The 26,752-nt window shown below is 39.3% G+C and overlaps 1 protein-coding gene across 5 annotated transcripts in view; it reads right to left on the reverse strand.

Annotated features, from left to right (window-relative positions):
• Lmbr1 (limb development membrane protein 1) overlaps positions 1–26,752 on the reverse strand; it is a 162,388-nt gene that overhangs the window by 72,118 nt on the left and 63,518 nt on the right. For all 5 annotated transcript variants that reach the window (XR_009058182.1, XR_009058165.1, XM_057788326.1 and 2 more), the window contains 4 exons: positions 19,189–19,315; positions 18,495–18,563; positions 17,669–17,733; positions 13,265–13,337 (listed from right to left, as the gene is read on the reverse strand). Coding sequence is in view for 3 of the 5 variants with exons in the window: in XM_057787691.1 (XP_057643674.1) it covers positions 13,265–13,337; positions 17,669–17,733; positions 18,495–18,563; positions 19,189–19,315 (334 nt within the window). In the remaining 2 variants the exon portion in view is untranslated. The remainder of the gene's footprint in view (positions 1–13,264; positions 13,338–17,668; positions 17,734–18,494; positions 18,564–19,188; positions 19,316–26,752) is intronic.

Below are 26,752 nucleotides of genomic sequence, written 5' to 3' on the forward strand. Positions count from 1 at the left end.
CACTCAACTATTATATAAATTTAAGTTGCATCAAAAATGAAAATATCCTAAAAACCATATTATCGTTATTTTATTTCAAAACAAACCTAAAATGTTTAGTGTCAGCATTGTCTAGTCAATAAGTCAAATTGTAGACAAAAACCTGTTTGGACAAGTCCTGAAAAATAAAAAGGGATTCTCCAAGAAAACCACAAAGCAGCTCATTTAAGGTCAATTTCACGGTATTATTCTGTTTTTCTTCCAGCCCCGACATAAGATTTCACTACCTCAAAGGAAATTGTAAGAGTATCTATTTGCATTCCCCCCAGGTGATTGGCAGTTCAACACCAATTAGTTCAAAATTACACTGTTACTAGCATGCAATAAAAACAACACCTTTCATCTTCCTTACACAGGTAAGAATACCTTCAGAGCCAATAACTTTGATCAAATGAGTATTTTTGATCCTGCCCCACCCATGTCTTTGGATTCAGGAAAACTAATAGCTGAAGGCATTCTTCCCAGCTTTATTCTTAAGCTGAAGAATTGGTGTGGTACTGAAAATATTTTGCTCCCAAGATAACAAAATTTCCCAAACTTCAGCATTTCTCCAGTAACTGAGCTGCCTTTTTACTTTTTCCAATGCACAAAACAGTCTCAAAATATAAGATAGCTTTAACTGTTCAAGATATTATTTATTTTAAAATATACAGTGTATTTTTAAAAAATAAGCATTTTAACTTAGGCATGTACATAATTCAAATAGCTTGATGAAATAAAACTATTTCCACAAACAATTCTGTACTTTAAATAATTCAGGGTACTAAACTTAGTCTCCTTGAATATTATGTGGACGTAGAAATCTCCAGCATAAACAGATTTTCTTTATTTTATTTTTAATTTAGCATACAAACAAAAAGGGGTAGATCAGAAAATCTGATCCAAGTAAGTATAAAATTTTAATTGCTTACAACTTTAAATTTGACCAACAATCCCATCTCCAAGAATGGGAGATTTTTCAAGTTCTGATATTATTTCAAGTAACTTGATCAGAAAAGCAACTGTTCAAACCCAAGGTTCCTAATACTTCACAGAGAAAAAAGACTGTCCCCAGAGACACAACACCATGCTCCACAAACCCGATGAGTGAGGCACCTGGAAGCTGGAGCCTCATCTCATGTCCAAGTGTCCGGTGAATCTGTTTTTGTGTACTAACACTGAGGCTGTCTGTAGAGGAAACAGGAGCACACATACAAGCTCCATTTCTGTGCCCACTCTATTAGCAACACTCATATTTATTAACATTGCAATTTCTATTGACTTCTAACATCACCTGACTATGAACCTGGTGTTAAAAGACTTCTGATACCCAATACAACTGTGGACATGCAAACATACTTTCACTATAAGTAACTATAATCAAGGGCAAAAATATTAAAAACAAACAGCTTTAGGAGTATTATAGAATGTTAGGTGCAATCAAAATAATGGTTTGGTCCTTTTCTATTTCAGTTACAAGCACAGTAGATATTGAACTAGATACGATGTATACCTTTCATATTTGATGCCACCATTAGTAACACTATCGTTCACATAGACCGTGGTTGGGAGGAAGCTGACACATACTGAATCCTCATTCCATTTTTTTTTTAAAGATTTATTTATTTATTATGTATACAACATTCTGCCTCGATGTATGTCTGCACGCCAAAGGAGGGCTCCAGATCCCAGTACAGATGGTTGTGAGCCACCATGTGGTTGCTGGGAATTGAACTCAGGACCTTTGGAAGAGCAGCCAGTGCTCTTAACCTCTGAGCCATCTCTCCAGCCCCCTCATTCCATTTTTTAAAATGTGAATTTTATAATACAACTTCTCTTATAAATTCTATAGGCTATGACACAGATTCCACAGGCTTCTCATTTGTTTTCCAAAGCTGCCCTCCTGACTGGCATTTTAGTTTATATTTCCCACAGTCACTCATTTCATCTTGCATCAAATAATTTGTTTGGACTACATTTTATTGTCATGAAAGTGACTAAAGGGCCCAAGAAGCCAATAAATTATGGCATCTGTCATTGTTTTATCTATGAATACATATGCTTTTCAGAGATACATATCAGGTCTAGGCTGTCTGACTGTGCCCAAACACTTCACATAAAAGCCCAGAGCTGAATCCAAGATATTTTCTTCCCTACAATGACCTATGTATGTATGTGTTTATGTGTATGCTAGGCAAACAGATACAGTAATATATACATATAGTCTACTATATACTCTGCATATGGTATGTACATATATATAATCCCTATTCAAAGAACGTATTCTTTATTCAGTGATTGTACATACATACATACATACTTACATACATACATACATGATATTCTATATAAATCAAGTATTCTTAGTGTGTGGAATGGTTCTGACAGTTCAGATTCTGTGGCCACAACAGCAGGGAAAACACCTCACTCTCACCACACACAATTTTTCAAATGATCACTGCTAGAACCTAGAATATTTCCCTAGGACAAAGCCAAGAAAACTTTCGTATTTGCCATATGAATGATATCAGAAAAGCAGCAGCCCAACTGCCCTGTGGTCCTGCCAGTGACACAGGGAAAGGCCTGACAGAAGGCTATATGAAAAAGCAGCCAGAGATGTATCCCAAGTCAGTGTCCTCACAAAACTCTGAAACTCAGCTTCTAAATAGCAAGAGTCAACACTGACGATGACTCTGAGACTGGCTGAGAGGGTACCAAGGTCCAGGGAGAGGCTGCACAGATATGTCTTGTTATTTTCATTCCTTTTCATTCATTCATTCATTTTCTCTGTGTCCAGAGGTATCAAAACCTTGAAAAAGTTACTACCTCTTCTGAGCTCTAAGAATAAAGAATTAATGTAAGTTTTGATGAAAAAGGCTTTTTTTAAAAAATTAAAATCAAGAGGCTGGAGACAGCCCTGTGGAAGAGTGCTTGCCTAGCATGTAGAAGGAAGGTCCAGTATTCAATCTCCAGTACTGAAAAAAAAATTAGAATCAAGCAAGAAACTGCTACCAAAAATTATATACAAATTTTTATCATGAAGATGAAAATGGTACCTAACAGAATTGAATTATAGTTCAAAGACTATAATATTTTAAAATAAATTACCTTAAAAGAACTGTGAAGGTTTTGAACTCAAACAACAAATATAATTTCTATTCATTATGGAACTTCTAAAGTTACCCAGTATACCCATGGGCTATATACACACAAAAGCTAATTATTTCAATTAATGCTGCTGCATTACTTAAACATTTAAGTATGTTAATGATATATGTATCCTCTTAACACTGGGAAAAAATTATAAAAGATTTTCTATCCGATTACTGTAATGGACTTTCTGTCAGGCTCCTCTACGGGAGTCCTGGAAGCAAACAGTTTTGATTGCTCAGATTTTTTAGGCACAAAAGCAGGAAAACCATTTCATTTCCACCTACCCAAGCTCAGCCATTTACTGGGGCCCCGTGTCATCCTTCTTAAACCTGTTCACTGGAATTCCATTTTCTGTCTTCTCACTGAATTTCACTTCCCTTGCCTGCCCACTTAATGCTCTGTCTTGTTTTTTGGTTTTGTTTTGCTTTGCTTTTTATCTACTCAATGATGCAAGTAACACCCATGTATAGAGATATCGATATATAGATATAGATATAGATCTCCTACACACACACATACACACATATGTCACACCAGGCCTGTACCTTGCACAGAGAAGATGAAGACTTACAAAGCTTCCTGCACTGAGATGCTCTGTCAGGGATGCCAGAGACTGAAAGGGCTGTAGAGAAATAAAGGTGAGGGGAAGCAGTATGCAGTGGAGGTGAACTTGAGGGTGTATGGCTGATACTTGCTGTGCTTATGAAAAATACGGCAAGTCCTGCTAGAGGAGCTTTGAGATCAAGATGTACAACACAGAAGGAAAGTCATTTCCGTGTCACAATCACGTGTCTTGTCAGAGAAGTTGTTACTGTAGCTCCCAGGCCTCACAGCTGGGTAAGATCGATGATTACTTTTCTTTTTTTTTTTTTTCTTTCTTTATTTATTTCTTTATTTATTTCTTAAAGATTTCTGCCTCTTCCCCGCCACCGCCTCCCATTTCCCTCCCCCTCCCCCAATCAAGTCTTCCTCCCTCATCAGCCCAAAGAGCAATCAGGGTTCCCTGCCCTGTGGGAGGTCCAAGGACCACCCACCTCTATCCAGGTCTAGTAAGGTGAGCATGCAAACTACCCGGGCTCCCACAAAGCCAGTACGTGCAATAGGATCAAAAACCCATTGCCATTGTTCATGAGTTCTCAGTAGTCCTCATTGTCCGCTATGTTCGCAAGTCCGGTTTTGTCCCATGCTTTTTCAGACCCCGGCCAGCTGGCCTTGATGAGTTCCCGATAGAACATCCCCATTGTCTCAGTATGTGAGTGCACCCCTCGCGGTCCTGAGTTCCTTGCTCCTGCTCTCTCTCCTTCTGCTCCTCCTTTGGATAGTGAGACTTCAGTCCAGTGCTCCAACGTGGGTCTCTGTCTCGTCTTCTTTCATCGCCTGATGAAGGTTAATATTCAGGAGGATGCCTGTATGTTTTTCTTTGGGTTCACCTTCTTATTTAGCTTCTCTAGGATCATGAATGATAGTCTCAATGTCCTTTATTTATGGCTAGAAACCAAATATGAGTGAGTACATCCCATGTTCCTCTTTTTGGGTCTGGCTTAACTCACTCAGGATAGTGTTTTCAATTTCCATCCATTTGTATGCAAAATTCAAGAAGTCATTGTTTTTTACTGCTGAGTAGTACTCTAATATGTATATATTCCATACTTTCTTCATCCATTCTTCCATTGAAGGGCATCTAGGTTGTTTCCAGGTTCTGGCTATTACAAACAATGCTGCTATGAACATAGTTGAGCATATACTTTTGTTATATGATAGGGCATCTCTTGGGTATATTCCCAAGAGTGGTATGCTGGGTCCAGGGGTAGGTTGATCCCGACTTTGCTGAGAAACTGCCACACTGCTTTCCAAAGTGGTTGCACAAGTTGGCATTCCCACCAGCAATGGATGAGTGTACCCCTTTCTCCACAACCTCTCCAGCAGAGGCTATCATTGGTGTTTTTGATTTTAGCCATTCTGACAGGTGTAGGATGGTATCTTAATGTTGTCTTGATTTGCATTTCCCTGATCGCTAAGGAAGTTGAGCCTGACCTTAAGTGTCTTTTGGCCATTTGAACTTCTTCTGTTGAGAATTCTCTGTTCAGCTCAGTGCCCCATTTTATAATTGGATTGATTAACCTTTTACGGTCTAGTTTCTTGAGTTCTTTATATATTTTGGAGATCAGACCTTTGTCAGTTGCGGGGTTGGTGGAGATCTTCTCCTAGTCAGTGGGTTGCCTTTCTGTCTTAGTGACAGTGTCCTTTGCTTTACAGAAGCTTCTCAGTCTCAGGAGGTCCCATTTATTCAATGATGTCCTTAGTGTTTGTGCTGCTGGGGTTGTACGTAGGAAGTGTTCTCCTGTGCCCATGTGTTGTAGAGTACTTCCCACTTTCTCTTCTATCAGGTTCAGTGTGTTTGGACTGATATTGAGGTCTTTAATCCATTTGGACTTGAGTTTTGTGCATGGTGATAGATATGAAACTATTTTCATTCTTCTACAGATTGACATCCAGTTTTGCCAGCATACTTTGTTGAAGATGCTCTCTTTTTTCCATTGTATACTTTTAGCTCCTTTATCGAAAATCAGGTGTTCATAGGTTTGTGGGCTAAAGTCAGGGTCTTCTATTCCATTCCATTGGTCGACTTCTCTGTTTTTATGCCAATACCAAGCTGTTTCAATACTGTAGCTCTGTAACAGAGTTTGAAGTCAGGGATGGTAATGCCTCCAGACGATCCTTTATTGTATACAATTGTTTTGGCTATCCTGGGTTTTTTTTTTCCATATAAAGTTGACTATTGTCTTCTCCAGATCTGTGAAGAATTTTGATGGGATTTTGGTGGGGATTGCATTGAATCTATAGATTGCTTTTGGTAGAATTGCTATTTTTACTATGTAGATCCTCCAAATCCAGGAACAAAGGAGATCCTTCTATTTTCTGGTGTCCTCTTCAATTTCTTTCTTCAAAGACTTAAAGTTCTTGTCAAATAGATCTTTCACTTCCTTGATCAGAGTTACCCCAAGATATTTTATGCTATTTGTGGCTATCGTGAAAGTTGATGCTTCTCTGATTTCCCTCTCTGCTTCCTTATCCTTAGTGTATAGGAAGGCAACTGATTTTTTGGAGTTGATTTTGTAATCTGCCACTTTACCAAAGGTGTTTATCAGCTGTAGGAGTTCTTTGGTAGAGTTTTTGGGGTCGCTTATGTATACTATCATATCATCTGCAAATAACGTATGCTTAACTTCTTCCTTTCCAATATGAATCCCCTTGATCCCCTTATGTTGTCTTATCGCTATTGCTAGAACTTCAAGCACTATATTGAAGAGGTATGGAGAGAGTGGACATCCTTGTCGTGTTCCTGATTTTAGTGGGATGGCTTTGAGTTTTTCTCCGTTTAATTTAATGTTGGCTGTCGGCTTGCTGTAAATAGCTTTTATTATATTTAGGTATGACCCCTGTATCCCTAATCTCTCCAAGACCTTTATCATAAAGGGGTGTTGAATTTTGTCGAATGCTTTTTCAGCATCTCATGAAATGATCATATGGTTTTTTTCTTTCAGTTTATTTATATGGTTGATTACATTGATAGATTTGCGTATTGAACCAGCCCTGCATCTCTGGGATGAAGCCTACTTGATCATAATGGATAATTTTTCTAATGTGTTCTTGGATTCGGTTTGCCAGTATTTTATTGAGAATTTTCGCGTCGATGTTCATCAGTGATTTGGCCTGTAATTCTCTTTCTTGGTTGGGTCTTTGTGTGGTTTTGGTATCAGGGTAACTGTAGCTTCATAAAAGGAATTTGGCAATGACTCTGATGATTACTTTTCTTATCAGCAGCTTGTTTAGCACCTTCCTGGACAATGAGAGCTAGCCAATGGGGATGAACCAACTCTATTTCTGGATGGTCGCAATTTCTTCAGCAATTGGGCCTACTGTCAAGTTCAGGAGGGTAACTAACAGCATTAGCAACACACTGTAATTGTGTTTTTACTATGTAGATCCTCCACAAGTCCACAACTCACAAAGAAATAAGCCAACCTGGCACTGGGTTTTTTGTTAGCCTGTGGTATTTAGTAAGAGAACTGTTGCCCATTACAGGATATCCCATTTAAGCTTTTTATATATGGTATGTATAACATGTTTTCTCTTATTTGTGAATGATAGCTTTGAATCTTCAACAACCATAAGTGACAGAAAATGTGATATTTGTCTTTATGAGTCTGGGTTAGCTCACTCAGAATGACTTTCCAGATCCACCTGTTTGTCTGTGAATGTCACAATTTCATTTTTCTTAACAACTAAATAGCATTCCATTATGTAAATGTACATTTTCATTAGCCATTCATCAGTTGATGGACATCCAGGCAGTTTCTAGTTCCTGACTATTGTTAATAGAGCAATAGTAAACAATGATGAGGAAGTATCTCTATAGTAGGTTATATAGTCCTTTGGATATGTGTTCAAGGGTGGTACGGCTGCATCATGTGGCAGATCTACTTCCATCTTTTTGAGGAACATCCACACTTATTTATATTGGTTGCACCAGTTTGTATTCCCCCAGTAATGAATAAGTGTTCCTCTGTCCCTATATCTTTGCCAGCACTTGTCCTCACTATCAACTGTGGTCTTTATATAGTACACTAACTCTTAATACTTGCTCCTCTAAGACTTTGTACCTCTGAGCATCACCTCTTCTTTTTCCCACTCCTCCTTTTCCAGCTTCTGGTAGTCCCATTGACACATCAGCATCCAGCCTGCAAGCTAAGTCATATGCTATGTCAGTCATAGCAGATTATATATCTAGTTTCTATAGTTTCTAGGATCACCACAGACCTGTCAAATGGCAGTCTGTTAGGCCAGGTGGAGGTGGAACTCAAAATGATATGGTCTGTGTCCCAGACCAGGAAATTAAACATGCATAGTATTTCTTCAGGTGGCCAAACTCAAGACTGGGCAAGGGCTGATATCACACATCCTAGTACACATGATCTCTGTCCTCACTACACTGGGCTTTTCAAGGCTGGTCCTATCTTCCTATAGATGAACTTTTGTATGGATAATGTAAAAATAATTTTTTTTAGTTTTTATTTTATTTATTTTTTAAAAAATCTCCTTTCTCATTTTACATGCCAAATCCAGTTCCCACTCCCTCCCCTCCTGTGGTTCCCTTAAAAATGTACATGTGTCTCCATGTAGATGAAAATGAGCCACCTTGGAAGGGGAGGACAGAAGGGTAGCAACTAAGTCCCTGGGTCAGTGAATAAAGACAAGTGCTGGCATCTGAGCAAGGTGGACCTAAGCCGGAACACAGCTAAGACAGCCACAGGGCCAAGAGAAGAGGCTGCACAGAGAGGGTATAGGCAGTGACAAGTGTGGAGGAAGAAACAGGAAGCAAGGTCAGCAGCTGAGGTAATGAGGAATGTTTGAGGAAAGTCAGTCATCCTGCTATTGTAAACAGCACATCAATGAACATGGCTGAACAAGTATCTGTGGAGTCTGAGGTCAAGTTCTTCAGACATATGTCAATGAGTGAGTGGAAGAACTGGGTCATATGTTATGGCAGTTTGAATGTAACTGGCACTATTTGGAAGTGTGGCTTTGTTGAATTAGGTATGGCCTTGTTGGAGGAAGTGTGACATTGTAGAGGCAGGTTTTGAGGTCTCATATATGTTCAAGCCATGCCCAGTGTCTCAGTTCACTTCCTATTGCCTTGGGTTCAAGATGTAGAATTCTTCAGCACCATGTCTGCCTGTATACCACCATATTCCCAGCCACCGTGCTCCCCACCATGATGATAATGAACTAGACCTCTGAAACTGTAAGCCACTACCTCAAATAAATGTTTTTCTTTATAAGAGATATCATGTCATGGTGTCTCTTCACAGCAGTAGAAACCGTAACTAAGACACATGGTAAATGTATTTTTAGCTTTAGTATTTTGATTTCCACAATGATGGCCCCAGTTTGCAACCTCACCAACAGTGAATGAGGGCTCCCTTTCCACCATGCTGCATCCAGCATTTGTTGTCAACTTTCGGTTGATCTTTGCCATTCTGACTGGGGTAAGATAAAAATCTCAGTTTTGATTTGCATTTCCCTAATTGCTAGGGATTATGAACATTTTTGAGTATTTCTTAATCCATTTTTTCTTCTTTTGAGAATTCTCTGTTCATGTTCCAGGCCCATTTTTTTAATGGATAGTTCATTTTTTGGCTCTATTTTTTGAGGGTTTTTTTTTAATATATTCTGAGTATTAAACTTTCTTTCCCAAAGTTTCTTTCCCACTCTATGTGCTTCCTCTTCACCAAGTTGGTTGTTTCTTTAGGTGTGCAGCAGCTTTTTAGCTTTATGAAGTCCCACTTATTAATTATTAGCCTCAATTATTTAGTGAATGGCGTCTTATTCAGGAAGTCCTTTCCTACATCATGCAGGCACTGCCTATGTTTTCTTCTAGCAGTTTCAGTGTTCCATGTCTCACCTCCAATCCTTCACTCCATTTGAAGTTAGTTTTTGTGCAAGGTGACAGATACAGGTCTTCTTACAAGTGGACACCCAGTTTTCCAGGCACCATTTATTGAAGATGCTTTCTTTTCTCCAGCTTATCTTTTTGACATCTTTGTCAAATATCAACTGCCTGAAGTCATGAGTACACATGTTTGTGTCTATATCTGTGCCAATACCATATTAATTGTACTATTATGGCTCTGTAATTGATCTTAAGATCTGGAATGATGATTCTTCCAACACTGTCCTTTTTTCTTTTTTTCTTTTTTTTTTTTTTTTTTTTTTTTTTTGGTTTTTTGAGACAGGGTTTCTCTGTGGTTTTGAGCCTGTCCTGGAACTAGGTCTTGTAGACCAGGCTGGTCTCGAACTCACAGAGATGCGCCTGCCTCTGCCTCCCGAGTGCTGGGATTAAAGGCGTGCGCCACCACCGCCCGGCCCTGTCCTTTTTTCTTAAGATTGTTTTGACTATTTTAGGTCTTTTGTGGGTCCATATGAATTTTAAGATAGTTATTTCTATTTCTGTGAAAAATGAGATAGTGATTTTGATTGGGATCATATTAAGTCTGTAAATAGCTTTTAGTATAAACAGTCATTTCCACAATATTAATTCTACCATCCATGAACATGAGATGTTGTTCATGTTCTAGTGATGTTATCTCTTTCTTCAGATGTTTAAATTTTTCATTGTGGAGGTCCTTCACTTCCTTGGTTAGGTTTATTCCTAGGTATTTTATCTTCTTTGGGGCTATTGTGAATAGAAGTGTGGTGGTTTAAATAAGAATGGCCCCCATAGGCTTATATATTTGAATGTTTAGTTACCAGGGTGTGGAGCTATTTGAAAGGATAGAAAGATTAAAAGCTATGGCTTTTAATTGGAGAAAGTGTGTCACTGGGGATGGGCATTGAGGTTTCAGAAGTTCACATCAGGCCCAGTTATTCTCATATTCTCTCTCTCTCTCTCCCTCCCTCCCTCCCTCCCTATGGATGTAGCTCTCAGCTACTGTCTCAACCACTGTTCTAGCATCTCCCTGCATGTCACCAAGCTCCCCACCATGATGATAACATTAAACCTCTGGAACCATAAGCAAATGCCCAACTAAATGTTTTTTTTATAAGAGTTACCTTGGTCATGGTCTCTTCACAGCAACAGAACAATGACTAAGACAGACAGTATGTCTCTGTATGTTTATTGGTGGTGTATAGAAAAGCTATTGATTTTTGCAAGCTGATTCTGTATCTTGCAACATTGCTGAAATTGTTTATTGTTTCTAAAAGTTTTCTGATACAATTTTTGGGATCTCTAATGTTTATTATCATGTCATCTACAAAAATGAATAGTTTCACTTCTTTCCCTATTTGTATCCCTTTACTTTCCTTTTCTTTTTTTATTGCTCCATAGGCCTCAACCTTATACAAAGAACTATAGGCAACTAAGTAATGCTGAGAAATAGTCTTCCCCAGGAAAGAGCATGCCAAGTAGTGAGTCAACATCAAATGGTTAGCCCCAAATACAAACATACAACATACATAATATTATACAGACTGAGTAGGTTGTATTTATGAATATATGTACATAAAAGCAATTAATGAACAAAATAGCCATGAATTTGAAAGAGAAAAAGGAGGGGTATATTGGGAGGGTTTGTAGTGAGGAAAGGGAGGGGTGAGGATGTAGGAGTCACAAGTGGATTAATTCTCAGATATAAGCAGCACATGCCAAAGTTATAGGAGCTAGGGAACATGGAACCTACATCAGAAATAAGGCATTCAGAGATACAGGGGCAGGAGTTCAGACACTATGAACTCATCTACTGTGACCTGTCACAGAGAGTGAGGTGAGGGCTAAGTACACCCTTTGCCTTAAGTCTCCAGGCAGCATGGAAGGGAGACTATGTGAGGAACAGCACAGAGTTCTGTTATGATCACAGGTAATTCAGAAGCTGTACCTCTACTTCTGCCAACTAAGAGGGAGCATCAGGCAGTGGCTGCCTTAACCACATATGTAGAACTCTGTGGATCCCTATTACTCTCTCTTGTGTTTGGGCCCTAAAGTGTTATTTATTTTTATTGTTTATTCATTTTCCATCAGTCAACTAGTCTATCATCTTGAAACGGTCTTAATTCATCTTCACATCTGATGCAAAATCAGGAAGAGAAAGGGAACAAGCTGAAGACAGAATGGCTTCCTCAGGACACTGACACTGTAAACAAGCACAACTTTGCTATTTCATTAATGGCTTATGAAAAAGAACGAAACCACTCAACAGCTTTACAACAGTATTGTCAAGTGTCGGAGAACACTGGAGAAGCCACAGTCAGACATTGCATGTTTCAGCTACACTAATAACATTTCAAGGGACATGGGAACTCCATGTCACTATACATCATACTACAGTCAAGGTAAAACAAGTCCTTCTTACCACCAGCCAAGTGTTGAGTCTCTCCAGGGCACTCTAAGAATGCACTGGAGAGAAGAGATATCCCAAAGCTGCTTGTAATAATAACCTCAGCACACACACTAGTAAAACACCACCATCCGTTCCATAAAGCAGCAACTTTATCAGAGTTTGATACTCTTACTGTTCTATAACTCTTCCCAGAGCAAGGGTAAAACATACTTTTTGCTTTATAATTTAAAATATAAAATAACTGCTACAACAAAATGCATTTAACATTATATTAAATAAATATTTAATAAAATCCTTGAAGATGACTTACCTTACTGAGGGCCTACTTCTACTCTTTCCTAAAAGTAGCAAATCGTTGGGGCTGGAGAGATAGCTCAGAAGTTAAGAGCACTGCTTACTCTTCCAGAGGACCCAGTTTTGATTCTCAGCACCCAAATAAATGACAGCTCACACCATCTGTAACTCTAGTTCCAAGGGATCCAATGCCTTCTTCTGTCATACATGGACACTGCTTGCACATGGTGCACAGACATACATGCAGGCAATATATTCATATATGTATAAAATAAATATTTTTAAAAAAGTTTAAAACAGCAAATCATGAAATGTTATCATCTTCTAGCTTTTCCCCTCTGCAGATGCTAACCAATAAGCCACAGAAGTTGCAATTCTTTATACAGTCAAATATCATCTTGGCCCTAGAATCATTTATATTATAAACAATTTAGCCTCTTAGTTTCCACCTAAAATAACCTACAGTGGCCAGTCACAGCAACACATTATTAAGGAGTTTCCCTAAAATCATTTTTAAGGCAGCTTGCCAGCCAGAACAAGTCCAGCAATGCAAGACTAACTCAAAACTGGTATAAAAATCACCTGAGCTAACAGTGCTCCTAAGGATCTCCTAAGAAAGGTTACTCTTACCTTCAACTCTCAACAGAAAGGGGAAAAGCAGGCCTGAGTCACTGAGGCAGTGTGCAGACCTGCAGCACCTTAAGTGCAGATGTCCAAGGAGCTGTTGTGGTCACTGCCTACCAGAAAGCCAGCCGTGTGGCCCTGGCCCATCTCCCTCCAATTCTCACAAGCTCCCTTTGTCACTTGTAAGCCTCTGAGAAGGTATATATTTCCACTCTTCAACTGTGTGTCTCTATTGAATTAATTTTCTACCTGCTCTAACTATGTAACATACATACCATGTAGTCTTCTCTGGAGTGCTTCTTCTTCTAGGGTAATCACATAAATTTGTTCATCCAAGTCTTCAAGTATCTAAATAAAAAGATGAACTACTTAATAACGCAGTGTGACACGCTCAAGTATAGGACACCCCAGGCTCTGCAGCTTATTGTCTTAAGACCATGTGTTATATTGACTCAAATAACTAGGACACCAAAATTAAATGTCCAAACTATTTAATTTGTGAAAAATTTAAACATATTTTACATACTTTATTTTTAACATTTATGTTTTCCTATTTTAGTACCTAACTAAACAGTTCAAAACTTGATAGAATAAAATCTAAATGCATCTAAATTGGATATTTTAAAGCTTAAAGGGTTACACTTTGTAGTGGTATTCTCAAGGGCTAACAAGGGCATGGATTTTCAACAGAGTCAAACACAGCAAATACATCTATATGAGCAAGCTGTTATTTTAGAGCTAAAAGGAAGAGAACATGTAGTACAATATTTGTGGCCCATGTGTTTTTTGCCTATTCTCTAAATTAAGAATCTGTAAACTGGGGGCTGGAGAGATGGCTCAGTGGTTATGAGCATTGGCTGCACTTCCAAAGGGCCTGAGTTGGATTTCTACCAGTCACAAGCCAGTTCACAACCACATATAGACTAGCTTCATCTACACAGCAAGTTCCAGACTAGCCAGAATTATATAATAAGAGCCTGCCTCAATATTAAAAAACAAAAAATAAAAATAAAATAAAACAAAAGTTCCATAAACTTTATCAGAGATACACAGAACATCCCATTTTTTAACTTGATACAGCAAGTACTTCCATGAGTACTGGAAGATGAGCTCATAAAATCCATCCAAGACAATACCTTAGAAAAGCAGTGTGTTTACACACAAACACTCAACAGCATCCATACAATGGGGGGAGGGGTAGAGCACTCATCAATCATCAGCTGTGTGGGATAGTGTCTTGACTGTCTTCAAAACCAGTAAAACCCAAAACTTCAATTCTGGCTTTGTTAACTAACTGTTCTGTGAGAAGGTCCTGTCTCTGGAGAGTGTAAAAGCAGCAGAGCTGACACAGTGCATCCTATCACTCAAGCCCAAGCTACTGATTCCAGCAAAGCAACAAAAAGGGAGGAGTTGCTGGAGTAAAGTAAGGATGGGATGACTGTTTCTGCGCACCTGCCAACTCAACAAGTTGCTCTAAAGGCATATGGTTCCCACCTGAACACATTCGTAAAGCAACCCACTGCTTTCCAGTCCTTTCATAAGTATCTACCGTTCCCTTCAGCCTGGCACTCAGCTATCATTGAACAGATGTATCACCAGATCCACCCTGGGAGTAACAAAACAATAAAAGCAAAATAAATAAGAAAAACTAGATTTGGGTCTGCAGGACTGGCCCCTTCACAGGCTCCAGCAGATCACAGATGCGGTGAATATTGGGGGAGGACCAACCCACAACCTTGGTTCTGGGCCTGGGTAGTGGCAGCATTGGTCAACCCACCAGCTCTCCCTTGTCCTCACCACCAGGGTGAGTTCTCTTGAGTTTACTCATTGCAGTGATGAGCAAGGGGGCCAGACTCTGCAATGAACACTTGCAAGTTAAGATATATGGATAGAGGGGTTTACTGTGTGACTTCCTATGTCATGCTATAGCTTCAACGCTAAGAATTTTTTTCCTTTTTCTTTTCTTTCTTTTTTCTCTTAAATTTAATTGGGGGGGGCTGCTGCAAAAACAGAGGACAGATACACAGGGATGGGAAATGAATGGGACCGAGATGCATGATGTGAAACACAATGAATAAATAAAAAGAAAAAGGAAGGAAGGAAGGAAGGAAGGAAGGAAGGAAGGAAGGAAGGAAGGAAGGAAGGAAGGAAGGAAGGAAGGAAGGAAGGAAGGAAGGGCGTAAATAAGATAATGATACAGAATGACCATCACATGCGAGGAGGAAGGAGAAAAAGACGTCTCCAGAGACCTTATTAAGGCTGAGAAGCAGCACAGGCTAGAAAGCATGGGGTCCTAAGCAGAAGTGGTTTATGATGAGATTGGCTGGATAATCAAAGGGAGAGTAACTCAAGACTGTTTCTCAATGAGGGGGCAGAGACAAGAACTCTCCTCTCCATCGGTGTTTCCCATCACTTCCGGCTGTTTGAATTTAAATTAGTCACATTTACTTGTCCTAAGTCCTAACACTTTTAGGATTTTCATTTTACAGTATAAACTATTGCTAATTCAGACCACACCTGAATGACAAGAGGAGAAGCACAGAGATGTGTGTATATCATGTGCCTCTGGGCATTCCAGCATCTTCACTACTTCATGCTCTAAGGAGCAAAGGCTTCACAGGGAAACTCCAAGTGCCTGCAGGGCCTTGGCTCATCACTACTGTGGACTAACAGGAACTCAGACATGAGCAACCAAGATAAGAATTTCAAACAGTAACTTTGAGATTAAAATAAATGTCAAAACTGAGGCTTAAATAAAATGTTAGTAAAGGTCAGAGGGAAAAAGTACTTCAAGTTGAAGAGAAAGAACACTGAGTCAGTGTTTCTGATGGCTAAAATACCTGACCTGATTGACAGCCTAAACTCCGAGAAGTGAACAGGCACTTCAGGTAGAGAAAGCCATGTGTAAACACAGAGGTAGAAAGGAGGCAAGTTCATGAGGAGGAAATCGCTACTTTGAAGCTCTTGTAGGACTAGAAGATAGTGCTCTGGAGCCTGGGCTCTGCGTTCAAACTTGCCTTTACACAGCTCTGTGACTAACTACTCAGACTCCCTGAAGCGAACTTACCTACAAAATGAGACCACCAACACCCACGTTATGGCCTGTCAAGATGACATGAGACTGTGTGTCGCATATAGCACTTAGAACCAGCATGGGACAGATGCATGATTACTCAGTAACTAGTCATGTTCACTGGCTATTAGGAACAAGAAAGAAAATAAAAACAACTAAGGCTGTGTAGGTGTTGTTAAAAGGCAGCATGGGGACAGGTGACACAGAAGGACTTTGGTTTTATAAACAAGGAGGTGGAGCTGCAGCTCTGCATTAGTCAACAGTGCTTAGCAGACTATAAGTGGCTTCCTCCTCTTCTCATTACCATCTGTAGATAAGGTTCAAATGACAAAGAAGGTTCAGGGCACAGGGCAGAGCAGTAACAAAACTGGAAACTAAGAGTGGGGATTGAAAACTTGTCTACAGGAAATAGAAAAAAAAAACATAGAAGTAGAAGAAACTAAATGAATTCGGTATCACAAAACCTCTTTTAAAAGAAACTGAATGAGAGATTGTAGCTTTCAAAACCAAATAAGAGATAACTGAAAGATCATCTACCATAATACTGCCTCGGTGTGTTTCCTTAATGACATCACCACAAGGAGAGGACAGGCCCTGGGCCAAAATGGCTCAAGAGATAGCCTTGGTCAGACACAAGCCACAGGCACTGGTAGGTGTGGAGAAGGTGGAGAAGGCAGTACAATAGTGACCACAGTGACATCTGGACTTCCCTCCAGGAGTATGCTGGGAGCTGTGGCAGGTGAGCTGCCCTGCAGAGACAGAGCAAGCCTGGAACCGACAGCGCAGAGCCCTGTGTAGCACAGCAAGGCAGCTTCAAACTGTTCTGAGAGTCTGTGCAGGAGCAGAAGAGAAGGTGCAACACAGAACGCTGAGAACCTAAATGTGTAGACAGCTGAGATGTAGGTCTGCAGGTAATGAGGAGCCAGGGAAGGAACTTAAATGATAAAGGGCAGATTGTCTGGGAATAGCTAAGAAGTTATTGTCTGTAAAAAAAATAGTTCAAAGGTCAGAGAACTAGGAACAGATCATTATACTGTCACCCACGACAAGTCATTTCTGAGAGTAAACGTGTGATTCAAGACACAACGTGTATATTTTCAGAAACTGGTTCATAAATCAAAGTATGAATACTGTCAATTTTCTTTTTGTCTCTGTTTTGTGTTCGTCTGGGAGCTTTGGTTGATTTATTAGTTTTATGTGTAGACAGTTCTCCTCACTCTGTGGCCCAACTAGTCTTGAGCTCAAAATTCCCAAGCCTCTCATAACCTAGAATCAGGAATATTAACACCATGGTCAGCTGTGTGATCAATTCTGAAACAGATAAAATTACTGTTGGATTCAGGGCAATGAACACACAAAATACTTACAAACACCTGCAAAGTTTGTCTAAAAATTTTCTATATAAACTTTTATTTAAGCGCATATAGTTAGCACTTTGAAAAGCAAAAACAGATTTTGTTTCAAAGATTAAAAAAGTGATTTTAGAAAATAAAAACACGAATGATAAACCTAAAAAATACTGTCCTTAGTTTTCTAAAATCTTTGTTATATGATCAAATATATAAACATAAATATTTAGCAAACCCAAATAAAATAAAATACTTACTGCTGGCTTCACCAGCAACTGACCCATCACTGTGAACATACGGGAAAGGCCAACTGGGGTGCACACTGCAAAAATGAAATAACTAGTGAGAAAACAGAAAAATAAGCTGTAAGAGCATTTTTGGTATATCCTCATCTCCAACCTCGCTTCACCAGGCACTCCATCAGAAGGCCTTCATCTCCACCAAAGAAGAACTAGCACAGCATGAGGAGCCCATGCATAGCACAAGGAATGTGAGGATGGAAAAAGACTACGACAGTCAAGATTACAAAGGATCAACACTCTTGTTTAAAACAAATTAAATAACACCCCCCAAAAAAATACAACATTTAACCTTTTTGAACTGAGAGCCAGAAAATAGTATCTAAAGTAACAACTACAGTCACAAGTCCTTTGAACTATGTTTGACAACTTATACTATTCCTGAGAAGAGTATGATGTCTTCAGTAAAACCAAACAAATTTTGAAATAAAGACTACAAAGTCATCAGAAAGAATTTTACTCTCTCCGTTTTAAAGTAACTCCAGTGTTACAGGCGGGCTAGAGTGGATGCAAAGAATATGCACATGGGTGGGAGTGGGAGATACACGGGGAACATGTTAGTTTTGTGGTGTGTGTGTGTGTCCAACATAGTGGAAAAGGTTTTCCTTAGTGAAGAAAAGCACCGAATTATTTCAATTATTAAAATTTACCTGAAATAATAAAAAAAAAGTTAAGGACAACTCAAAAACCAGTCTCCATTGTTAAGAAATCTCATGAGGAAAACGGCCATAGTTTCCAGGACCAGACCTCACTGTCCTGTCAGTGTCAGCAGGAGAGTACTTACAGAGAAGCAGCAAGCATCCCATCAGTGAAATGCAGGAGTATAAATACGGTAAGTAGAACTCCCAGAGATCTGTGAAAATATCAATGCATTTTAATAAGAAAGTGTAGCAAATAAAATAGTCTACATTTTATCTTAATAAATAGTAACTTGTAATAAAAATTTTAACTGCCTATCTGAGTGCATAAATGGTCTTATTTAAATTAAGAATAAAAATATCTAAAGTAAAAAAAATAAGAAACAACACTTTTGAGCCAGTGGTAGTGGTGATGCATGCCTTTAGTCCCAGCACTCAGGAAGCAGATGCGTTGGATCTCTGTGAGTTCAAGGGCAGCCTGGTCTACAGAGTGAGTTTCAGGACACTCAGGGCTACACAGTAAAACCCTGTCTTGGAAAAAGAAAAGAAAGAAAAGAAGGAAGGAAGAAAAAAATTTGAAAGAAAAAATGCTTCAAAGGGAGAAAATACTCAATGGAATTTTAAGAATAGAAACTAAGTAAACAAAAATAGATGGAAAACAGCTTAGTCTTCTGAAAAAAATGAATATTTATTGCTTTGTTTAAATATCTCTAAAGACATCTAAATTCTGTAAAAGAGTTAACTGCACAAAGAATTATTTAAAAGTTTTAAAACCCCATATAATTGTATCCCAAACTCAGATGCCCATCATAGGAATAATTTAAAACAGTAATCATGTACCATATAAAGACTCCATGCTGGCAGCATCGCTGTCAATCAGGGCAGAAGCCACCCACACCATCCCAAGAATCAGCAATGCAAGAAGCAGCAACATGACCAGAGTTTCCAAAACTCGGGCTCGGATCCCCTGGAAACACAACAACAACAGTGCTTTAATACTTGTATCACCCCATGAGCAACTAGGCTTCTGTTTGAAAGCACAGAGCCCTCCTTTGGGAGGGAAGAAAATGTATATTTATTTTTAATAAATTTATATTATGTTTTATATAAATCGATATTTATTAGAGAAAGTACTGTTTAAGATTTATGTTTAGAGTGACTTTTCAAAATTATATTTTAAAAAATAATAAACTTGGACTAAAGCACAAAAAAATCAATCATACCAGCATTTTGAAGAAACATTTTTAACTATTATTTTCCTAGCACTTCACATAAGAACGGACACTGCGAATTTCCATCTGGTGGTTCTAATCAAGGAATGACAGACTGTCTGACACACTGGAGACATTGGGACATCAGGAAGGGCCCCCGGCAACATCCTGCAGCCTCTGGAGTCCTCTAGTGACCAGCTGGAGAATTGCTTGATGAACAGCAACACCAACTATATTCCATTCATTTTTCATATACAATGGGAGAACAACTAGTTTATGAGGCTTGACTATAATAAGGAATCATCATGCACATTTTTAAAATAAACCTAAGCTGCAGGACAGGATCAAGAACACTGGCATCACATCTCTACAGTCCTGAGTCATGGCACAGAGAAGAAATGCCCCAGCCCAGTGTGCTGGTATCAGGGTAAAGTAGCTTTTTCTACCTATCCTTCAACAGTAGGCTTTAAACACTTGCTCAAATGTGCCAGCTCATCTAAAGTATGAGTAAAGTAAAGTATGGCAAGGAAGGCCACTGAACCAAAAGGAATCAGGTTCATATCTTAACACATTAGGTCTAGTAAAGAGCAGCTATTTTAAGAAAGGAGAAATCAAAAGACAAGGTGAGCATAGCTGCCAAGTCTGCAATCCCAGCACTCAGAGCCTGAAGCAGGAGGGTATAGATACCCTAAAAAACATAGTTCAAGGCCAATCTAGGATACATGGCAAGTTCACAACCAGTGTGGGTTACAAAGTAAGATTCTGTATAAAAACTGATTTTAACTTTGGCCCCACCCATAACCAAGAAACTACATGGAATCGATACCCTCTGGCAAAGGGAAAATCAGTTTTTTCCAAGGAAGTCTCAACGAAAATATCAACTACACTTCAGGGAAGGCCCCGTGCTCAGGAATAGCTGGCTAACACAAAACAGAATCAACTGTATTTTAATGGACTTTTAGTTTCATTTTGTTTTGTTTGAGAAATTTTTTATCTTATTTTTCTTTTGCTTTTTGTTTTGAATTTCATTTTTGTGTTTTTGTTTCTTGGTTTTTGTCTTTTCTTTTGTTTCTTGTGGGGATATTTATTGTTGCTGCTATTGTTTGTTTTCTGTTTTGTTTGAAGGACAGAGAGAACATAAAGTTGAATAGGTAAGGAGGTGGAAAAGATCCGGAAAAAAATGGTGAAAGGGAAAAACATCAAAATATGTTGTGTAATGTTTTTCCACAAAAAACAAAATTGTTTTTAATTTTTAATTATCTATTACAGAGCTGTGGGACGATGGTCTTGTAGCCTGTAAAGATTTGTCACTTTTATTGGTTTAATAAAATGCTGATTGGCCAGTAGCCAGGCAGATTATTGTCACTGCTCTTGGTTGTCCCCCAAAACTTGATGATAAGCCCGTATTACTGAAAGCACCACACACTAGTTACATGATGGAGAAATCAAGTTGGTGCCAAGTAGAGCTTCCTCCCTGCTGGCTAGTTTTCATAGAAGGTGCGATGACGGCTGCTAGGAGGCAAAAGCCAACAACAGTCTTACCTTGCTGTGAACTCGTGAACAATAATAAAAATTAGCATGGCGAGATAGGCCCATTAGTACAACAGTGGTGTGGGTGTTATGGGGATAACCAACTGTTTTCTGATTGGATTTAAAGCCCCCTCCACAGGAGGAAACACATGTCTAATACTTCAAATACCAACAACAACCCATGGTTGGGGAGCTCACAGACCCCAGAAGTGAATCTATTATATTATTTTGACAAGTGGATATAGTATCAAACTGCTGTCTAAATTCATAGCTCTACACTCACAGATTAATGCAACTCTCAGACCTCATCAGGTCTGTTTCTTTGTACAGTTGCTAGCACAGAAACTCATGACTGGTCAAATTCAGAAAATAAGTATCTATAGAGCACCCAGCAACAAATAGGACATTTCTAACACTGTCCTCCCCCTGACCACAAGGCTCGAGGACCATCACGGAAGAGGAGGCAGAAGATTATAAGAGCCAGAAGTAGTCTTCTGGACATGACAGAACGCTGCACTTCAAGAACTCACAGCAGCACAGGCTGCCTGCATAGGATCAAGCAAGTTAACATTTCAGCATAGAGGGAAGAAAGGTCCATGGGCCCCCACCCCTAGCTGAAGGGCTATTGTTGGCAGCTGATGACTTCTGAGTGAGAAAGCCAGTTTTCTTTAGGGTATGGCTCCTGGTGGATTAATCATGCTCTAGTAGATGTCTCCATGCCCAGAAATACATGGGAATCAGATCCATACAGTGGAATATTAAAGTCAGGAGGGTGAAGGAGATGGGAATAGACTTGAGGAGTTAGGTGGAGGAGTAGAGTAAATATAATCAAAACACGTTGCATGAAATTCTCAAAGAATTAATACTTAAAGGGTAACTAAGAAGTTAACATGTAAATCAAAGTCCTGAATTACAAAAGTTCAATATAATTCAAATGTGTGAGATATGTCTCAGTATACTACATCACATCAAGAAACTCTACTGGTTACCCAGAAAAACTCTTTTTCTTCTATTTCTATGCTAATAATTCTTTAGTTATAAATTTTACATAAAAAATGATTAGGAAAAAATTTTAAAAAAACAAGAAAAAGAAAAAGTGATTGGGATCCCAAACTCCTAGGCCTAGTTCTAGTCATCCATCTCCTATACTGGCTTTCCCTGGTAAGTCTCTGAAGAACCAAACCTGCCTGCACTATCTTTACATTCTTGGGCCTAGATCCAGACATGTGGCTCATGAAAAGGCCTTGCCTAATGGTTTTCTCTAGAACAACACCTGCCTGCCCAATCTCCACCTTGCAAGGTCAAGTTCTAAAACAGTCATGCCCAGTATATCCCTCCAAACCCTACCCTGTCTGTGCTATCCCCAAACTTCCAAGCCTAGCTCCAGCTGTGTAATCATCATAGCAACAGTAACCTAACTAGGACTTCTGTATCAGCCTGCAATCTCACCTCAGATATATAACTAATGAAGGAAGTCCACAGACCCAGGTCACATCACAAAACAATATGAAGGCCTACAGTATATCCCCATTAAACTCACTAGGTCCTATAGAAATGTTCTCCAATGAGAATTATCTAGAGGAACCCCAAGACAGAATTTTAAAAAATAGTCATAAAGTAGGAGGACTTCCATCAATAGAGTACGAAAGACTAGACATCCTTATTAGGCCTTTATTTCACAGAATATCTCAAATGCTAAATGAAATATTAATTCTCCCTACAATCTCCTCTTTGTCTACTAACTCTTGAGTAACCAACTGATACCTCTTAGTGTCAGTGTTCTAGTTAGGGTTACTATTTCTATAATAAAACACCATGACCAAAATAAGTTGAGGAGGAAAGAGTTTATTTGGCTTACACTTCCACACCATAGTCCATCACTGAAGGAAGTCAGGACAGGACCTCAAACAGGGTCAGACCTGGAGGCAGAAATTGATGAAGTGGCCCTGGAAGGGTGCTTGCTGCCTACTGATTTGACCAGCATGGCTTGCTCAGCCATTCATATAGAACCTAGGACCACCAGCCCAGGAATGCCACCACCCACAATAAAGTGGTCCCTCCCCCATCAATCGCTGATTAAAAAAAAGGCCCTGTAGCCAGATCTTATGGAGGCATTTTCTCAATTGAGGTTCCCTCCTTTTGGAACCTAACACAGTGTTAGAGTTTGGGAACTCTAACACAGTGATTCTCAACCTTCCTAATGGTATTGAACCCTTTAATACAGTTCCTAATGTTATGGTGACCCCAACCATAAAATTATTTTTTTTATTTTTTTTTTTCATAAAATTATTTTTGCTGTTACTTCCTAACTATAATTTTGCTACTGTTATAAATTGTAATATAAATATTTGTGTTTTCTCATGGTCTCAGGCAACCTATGAAAGTTCAACCCCCAAAGGGTCACAACCCACAGACTGAGAACTGCTGCTTTAACATGTGTCAAGGTGACATGAAACTAGCCAGCACATGGCATAACTGATTGTCAACATGTAGAAGAAAGTAAATAGATCTGTAGCTATCACCATGCACAAAACTCAAGTCCAAGTGGATCAAAGACCTCAACATAAATCCTGACAGAACATAAAAACTGAACCTGACAGAAGAGAAAAAGGGAAATAGCCTTGAATGCACTGGCAGAGGAGATAACTTCCTAAATATAACACCAATAGCACAGACACTGAGAGCAACAATTAATAAATGGAACCTCCTGAAACTGAGATGCTTCTATAAGGCAAAGGACACAGTCAATGAGACAAAACGGCAGCCTACAGAACAGAAAAAGATCTTCACCAACCCCACATCTGACAAATGGCTGATCTCTAAAATACATAAAGAACTCAAAAAACTAGGCATCAAAATAACAAATAATCTAATTTAAAAATGGGGTACAGATCTAAACAGAGAATTCTCAACAGAAGAAATTCAAATGGCTGAAAAATATTTAAGGAATTGCTCAACATCCTTAGCCATCAGGAAAACTGTAAAACAAAACAACTTTGAGATTCCATCTTCTACCAGTCAGAAACGCCAAGATCAAAAACACTGATGACAGCTTATGCTGAAGAGGATGTGGGGTAAAAGGAACACTCCTCCACTGCTGGTGGGAGTACAAACTTATGCAGCCTCTTTGGAAATCAGTATAACAGTCTCAGAAAATTGAGAATCAGTCTATCTCAAGACCCAGCGGTAGCTCTTGGGCATATACCCAAAGGATGCATATTCATTTCATACCACAAGCACATGTGCTCAACTATGTTCATAGCATCATTATTTGTAATAGCCAGAACCTAGAAACAACCTAGATGCCCCTAACCTGAAGAATGGGTAAAGAAAATGTGATACATTTACACAATGGAATATTATTCAGCGGCAAAAAAAAAAAAAAAGCCAATGACATCTTGAAATTTGAAGGCAAACAGATGCAACTAGAAAAAAACCAAACTGAGTGTGGTACCCCAGGCCCAGAAAGACAAACATGGTACATACTCACTCTTAAGGAGATATTAGACATAAAGAAAAGAATAACCAGGTTATAACCCACAACCCCTGACAAACTAGGTAACCAGGAGGACACCAAGAGAGATATGCATAGATACTCCTGGGAAAAGGAAAGAGACAAGACCTCCTGAGTAAATTGGAAGCACCGGGTTGGGGGGGAGGAGAATATAAAGGAACAAAATGGTTGAGTTGGGGGAGGGACTGAAAGGGAGAGCAAGGAAAGAGATATCTTGATAGAGCGAGCCCCTGTAGAGTAAGGGAGAAATCTGGTGCTATGGAAACTCCCAGGAATCCACAGGAATGACCCCCAGCTAAGACTTCTAGCAATAGTGAAGAGGATGCCTGAACTGGCCTTCTCCTGTAATCAAATTGATGACTACCCTAATTGTCATCATAGAACCTTCATCTAGTACATGATGAAAGCAGACACAGAGACCAAAAGCTAAGCGCTGAGTCCAGTCATAGAGAGGAAACAGGGATTATATGAGCAAAGGGGTCCTCTGGTAGGGAAACCCACAGAGACAGCTGACCCAAGCTAGAAGGAGTTTACTGACTCTGACCTGATAGCTGCAGAGGACCGAACTGGACCCTCTGAATGTGGGTGACAGTTCTGTGGCTTGGGCAGTCTATGGGGCCATTGGAAGTGGGACCAGGATTTATCCCCCAGTGCATGAACTGGATTTCTGGAGTCCATTCCCTATGAAGGAATACCTTGCTCAGGCTAGATACAGGGGGCAGGGCTTGGTCCTGCCTCAACTTGATGTGACAGACTTTGTAGACTCCCCATGGGAGGCCCTACCCATTCAGAGGAATGGATAGGGGGTTGGATGGGGGAAGGTATGAGGGAGCAGGAAGACAGTAGGGAGGGGTAACCGACTGGTATGTAAAATGAAATAAATAAATAAATAATTTTTAAAAACTAGCCAGCACAGTCAGCTTCATACAAATGCTTATTTTTATTCATTTGTCTTTGTATTGATGAACTCATCATTTTTCTTGGTATATATTCATTGTATGTAGTTACAGATTTCACAAAGTCATTTTCATTTAAAGATTTAAGTATCATGTACCCCCATTCCCTGACCTTTCTCCCCCACCCCTTTCCCACTAATCTTCCTGATCCCAGATAGACAGCACCCAGAAAGCTTCTGCTTCCACATCATTTATAGATAGATAGATAGATAGATAGATAGATAGATAGATAGATAGATAGATAGATAGATAGATAGATATTGACAGATGGATTGATTGAATCTAGGGTCTTCATATTAGAGGAAAATGTGTATTTGTCTTCACTCTGCCTGACTTCAATGTGATGATTCTCATCCATTTCATGCAAACACCATTTCATTCTTCGTGACTGAATGAAACTCAATGTGTGTGCATATGTGTGTGTGTGTGTGTCTGTGTGTGTGTGTTCAGTCATCCACTGACAGATACCTGGGCTGATTCCATTAGCCAACAATATGACCACTGGCACAATAAACGTAGACCTACAGGTATCTCTGTTGTGAGCTGATTGTATGAGTTGTTTTTTATTGCTGTGACCAAACACCTGACAAGAAGCACTTTGAAGGAGAAAAGGTTTATTTTGGCTCATAGTTCAAAATGATACAGCAATCACAGTGGGGAAGCTAAGGCAGTAGGAGCATGTAAAGCTGTCACATTATGTCTGAAGTCAGGATGCTAACAGAGATGAGACACGCCCATGAGACATGCCATCCACATTCAAGGTATGTCTTCCCTCTTCAGGTAAGACTTTCTGCAAGTGGGGAGGGGCTTGGTCCCGTCTAAACTTAATGTGCCAGGCTTTGTTGACTCCCCTTCATAGGAGTGGATGGGTGAGATGGGAGAAGGCAATGGGGGAATAGGAAAAGGGGGAGGAAGAACTGTAATTGAAATATAAAAATGAATACTAAATAAATAAAAGGAATAAAGTAAAAAAAAAAAACTTTCTGCAAATATCCTCAAAGGCACACACACCTAGAAGTATGTCTCCATGGTGATTCTAAATCCAGTCAACTTTACAATTAAAATTAAATGTCACAGTAACCTAAAACCTTTACGTTCCCAGGAGAAGTATGGTTAGATCATATAATAGTTTGATATTCCATTTTTAGTTTTTTTAAAAGACATTCCATATTAATTTTCAGAATGGCTAACCT

This window comes from Chionomys nivalis, chromosome 1 (genome assembly GCF_950005125.1).
Source record: "Chionomys nivalis chromosome 1, mChiNiv1.1, whole genome shotgun sequence".
NCBI classification, from domain to species: Eukaryota; Metazoa; Chordata; class Mammalia; order Rodentia; family Cricetidae; genus Chionomys; species Chionomys nivalis.